The sequence below is a fragment of the Belonocnema kinseyi genome, chromosome 8, assembly GCF_010883055.1.
Source record: "Belonocnema kinseyi isolate 2016_QV_RU_SX_M_011 chromosome 8, B_treatae_v1, whole genome shotgun sequence".
In the NCBI taxonomy this organism is placed as follows: Eukaryota; Metazoa; Arthropoda; class Insecta; order Hymenoptera; family Cynipidae; genus Belonocnema; species Belonocnema kinseyi.
Window position 1 is genome coordinate 10392584 of NC_046664.1, and position 4822 is coordinate 10397405.

Consider the following 4822-nt stretch of genomic DNA (forward strand, 5'->3'; position numbering starts at 1 on the left):
GATAAATGAATAAATACTCTCAAATATAATAGTTTATTCCAAATTTTTATTTTACATGAAAAATTATTTTCCGTAAGCATTATAATTTGGTTGAATTTATTTTTCAACAAAAAAATATTTTTTGGTAGAAATGTTATCGCTTTTTGTTAAAAATACAAATTTTTGTTTGAAAATTAATTAATTTTGGTTGAAAACTCAACTTTTTCCGCAAATTAGAAAAAATTTCAAAATCAGTCAAGGTCATGGTGTTTCAAAAAATGTCAGAAAGTTCTTTCAAAATTTAGTATTTTTTTACAAACGTAACTTAAAAGTCTTCTTAAAAGTCTTCTTAAAAGTCTTCTTAAAAGTCGATTTTTTTAAAACAATTATTTTGGAAAAGTCTAATTTTTCATTCATCTATGCAACTGATAGTATGTTTTTTATATTAGTATAAATGAAACAAAATTTCATGTTTTCAAAAATCTTTGGAAAAAATTAATAAACCTTCAGGGAACCCCCATTTTCTTTATTTTTTTATTATTTTTTGTTTAAATTTTTTTTCTTGAAATACAATTGTTCATTTTTTTCGTAAACAATGCAAAATATAAAATAGAACAAAAGAGATGGTTTGTAGAATTTTTCTAGCTGTTAAAGCTTTTAACTGAACATTTTTTGTACATTTCGTTGTTTCCGAGAAAGACGACAAAATTCGATTTTTTCAAAAAAATTTGTTTCACTCTCCATGCGGTATATGGACAGCACCCAAGTAGTTACGACCGGCTGCGTCAGCTCACAGGTTTGGCTTGCACGAATAGCTTTGACTACTTACATCCACTGCGTCTGATAGGGTTTCTCTCCAACGTCCGCGCTGGACGAGCTTCAATTGTTTTTTTTTTTTTTTTTTTTTTTTTTTTTTTTTTTTTTTTTTTTTTTTTTTTTTGGAAAAAAAAATGTTGCAACAAATGATTTTGTGATCAATTATGCTTTAAAATTAGAACAGGCAAAGAGCCTTGGTCTAGGGTATTAAATTTATTGAATTATATATCGTTCTCTAATATTTCCTGTTGGACTACATATATTCAGGTTTCTACGAAGAAATATGTAAATCTGTTGAAATTATCATTTGAATATTAAGTATACAGAGCTTCAATCCGTTGCTTGATTATTGAAATTCGTTAAGCCTCACATTTGTCATCAGGAAGACGTTGGCAAGTCGGAATAGGCGGAACTTCACATTTGCATTTTACGCATATAGAACTGTAATCCGTTTCTTGATTAAGTTCGTCTCCAATTCGCATTGACATATTACCGAACGTACAAAGTGCTGTAAAAAAGACAAAAAAATTAAGATTAGTATTTACAACAACAAAAAGAATTTTCGGAATAGATTTTATTCTTTAAAGGATTAAAAAATGGTACTTGCCGGATTCATCTTCTGTGGATTTTTCAAAAGCCTGAGAATTACGGATAACAGCGTCGTTCATGTTTTCTGAAAAGTTGATATTCCTAATTAACAATTTCAATTGCAGAAATAATAACACATTTTTTGATTGAATTTTATTTTACAGTTACAGATTTACTTACGACATCTGTAAGCAACACTGCAGTCTTTTTGAGGGGATTGTTGGTAATAATAAACTGGAGCACATTTCTGATTTATTTCGTAACTACTTCTCAACTCAGTTCCACAGAAATTACCCTTTGGAGTATAGCAAAATGGTTCTACATTTTCCCCTAGAAGTAAGAATAGGAAATAGAGCGTTCAAATTAAGCAAATAGTTAATTTTTATTGGATGGTTTGAAAATTCATGAGCCTCAAACTTTCATAGGAAAATTTTATGCCCAAAGTATCTAAAAAAAAATATTCTTCTAGCGTATGTGGAAGACACTCTAAAATAAACCCTTATGTCAAAAAATGCTGTAAAAAGAAACTAATTTAAGAAATCGAAATATTTTTACTCATAATGACAGAATTTCATATCGAAAGTTTAAAGAAAGTTTTATCATGAAATTCGACCATTCTCATTTAAAGCATTTTGACTTTTAAAATTTGTGTTTGTTACAGAATTTTTTAATCTTTAGGGGTGGATTTAGGATGGGTTCCACATGAATCAGAGGGATGAAACTTTTTTTGATACTATTGGCATTGAATTCTGCTATTATCAGAGAGAACATTGCAATTTTAAAAATTAGTGCCTTTTTGAAGAATTTACCAACTTTAAGGGTTGATTTGGAGTGGGTTTCGCATGTTCTAGAGGGTTGCAATTTTTTAAGAGTTCTTTTAGCATGAAATTTTGTCATTATCGGTACAAAAATTTTGATTTTTAAAATTAGCATCATCATGCGATTTACAAAACTATAATGGTTGATTTTGGATGGTTAATTAGTGTCTTTTTCGTATTTTTTCAACAGTAAGGATTCATTTAGGGTGGATTCTATACGCGACAAAGAGATAAATCTTCTTTGGATTGTTTTTCACCGTGATTACTGCTACTGTGGGTAAAAACATTACGGCTATTAAAATTATTGTCTTTTCAGAATTATTTTAACTCCAAGGGTTTGATTCAAAATGGGTTTCGAATCCCCTAGAGAGATGAAACTTTTTGTGTACTTAGGGTGAGTTACACATGCGCTAGAGGGATGAATCTTTTTTTTCAATACTTATGACATATATTCTGTGATTGTTAAAATAGAAATGTTAAAATTAGTTTATTTTTACAACATTTAAAAAATGTTAGGGGTTGATTTAGGGTGGGTTTATTACAGTTCTGTAATTATTAATGAAAACATTTCAACTTTTTAAATAAGTCTCTTTCTACAGAATTTTTAAAACTTTAGGAATTGATTTGGGGTGGGTTCAACATGCAGTAGAGAGATTAAATTTTTTTTAGATGCTTTTGACATGAAGTACTCCCATTTTCCTTAAAAACATATCAAATTTTTAAATTAGTGTTTTTTAAATAGAATTTTTGAAATTTAAAGGGTGACTAAAGATTGGTTTGAAATGCACTTGAGGGATGAAATTTTTTTTATTACTTTTGACATTAATTTTTCTAATTATTAATTTAAATATTTCGACTTATCACATAAGTGTCTTTTTACAGAATTTTTTAAATTTTAGGGGTTGATTTAGGGTGGGTTCCACATGCAGTACAGAGATGATACGTTTTTTTCGATACTTTTGACATGAATTACTCCAATTTTTAATCAAAACATATCACCTTTTCAAATTATTGTTTTTTTTTTAATTTTTGAAGCTTGCTGAACAACTATGGGTAGGTTCCACACGTGCTAGAGTGACGAATTAAAACAAATACATTGGTATGAATTTATGTCATCATCCATGAAAAAAAATTAAATTTTCCAAATAAGTGTCTTTTTACAACATTTTCGAAGCTTTTGGGGTTTATTTGGACTGGCTTCTATGCAAAGTAAAGAGATAGAATTTTGTCTTCGATACTTTTAAAATGAAATACTGCCATTTTCAATCAAAACATATCGACTTTTTAAATTAGTGTCTTTTTATAGAAGGTTTGAAATTTTAGGGTTGACTAAGGGTTGGTTAAGCTTTAGCTAGAGGGATGCAACTTTTTTTTTAACTTTTGACATGCATTTCTGTCATTATTAATGAAAATATTTCGACTTTTCAAATAAGTGTCTTTTTACAGAATTTTTTTAATTTTAGGGGTTGATTTGGGGTGTGTTCCATATGCAGTAGAGAGACGAAAATTTTTCCTCGATACTTTTAACATAAAATACTGCAATTTTCAATGAAAACATATCAAATTTTTAAATTAGTGTTTTTTATTGATTTTTTTTTTAACTTGAGGGGTGACTAAGAGTTGGTTAAACAGTCTATTGTAAACTGGTGGCGACCCATTGTTGACACTACCACACACTTCCACACGGCTGTGAAACTGCGTGGGCCAGCAGTTCTTGGAAGGATTAAATCAGTCGGTCCTATATAGGCGTTCTTCTGTAAATCAATTTTATTCCAAAATTTTTCAAATTTACACAATATGTGTAAAGTTAAAAACGCTTTTTTCTTTGATTAGTAAAGAATGCGTTTTTGTAATATATATTACAAATTGTTACCTTTATATCCTGGTTTGCAATAGCATGCTTTTTCTGGCTCTTCACGTACATCAAAATAATCACCTTCTTCGTAAGTTTTACCACCAACAACACATTTTGCTTTTTCTTCCGGCTTAGCTAAAAAAATAATTGCATTTTCAATTAAAAAATATCGAACTTGCGTAAAAGCTCAAATTAATAAATTCAATCATCACATATATAAGACTTTGTAAGTAATGTTGTTATATAAGTATAATTGTTATAGTATCTCAGAATATTTTGATTACATAACTCGCCGCTCATGATTATTTTTTTACCCTAAAATTACATTTTCTAGTTTATTTTGAACCAATACATTCATTGAAAAAAAAACAATAGAAATAAAACTATTTTAGGAAAAAGTGAAATGATGATTTCGTGGACAGAGTCAGTAATCACAAGGACAATAATGATAACTTTTACTCTATACATTTTTATATTATAAGAGAAATTTTGAATGATTAATTATACTTACGACATACTTCTTCATCAGGACAACATTTATCAGCAGAATGTTTAAAATAACAGCCAGGATTGGGCGTGATCGGAGGGCAACTTATGGATGCACAACTGAAACTAGCCCTATTAAAACAAATTTAATAAATCATTAAATATTTTAGTGTTCGAACTGGCTAATGTTACGGAACGTGAAGAATATTAATAAACATTTCGTTTAAATAATTAAAGAAAATTCACGTTTTTATACAAATTTTACAAATTTAATATCATA

At 28.6% G+C, this 4822-nt stretch overlaps 1 protein-coding gene across 1 annotated transcript in view; it reads right to left on the reverse strand.

Moving 5' to 3' along the window:
• Positions 1–984: 984 nt before the first annotated feature.
• LOC117177996 overlaps positions 985–4822 on the reverse strand; it is an 8276-nt gene continuing 4438 nt past the window's right edge. Inside the window, exons 3-7 of the mRNA XM_033369161.1 lie at positions 4568–4674; positions 4075–4191; positions 1564–1713; positions 1403–1468; positions 985–1303 (exon numbers count right to left, since the gene is read on the reverse strand). Coding sequence (XP_033225052.1) covers positions 1155–1303; positions 1403–1468; positions 1564–1713; positions 4075–4191; positions 4568–4674 — 589 coding nt within the window. The 3' untranslated portion in view covers positions 985–1154. The remainder of the gene's footprint in view (positions 1304–1402; positions 1469–1563; positions 1714–4074; positions 4192–4567; positions 4675–4822) is intronic.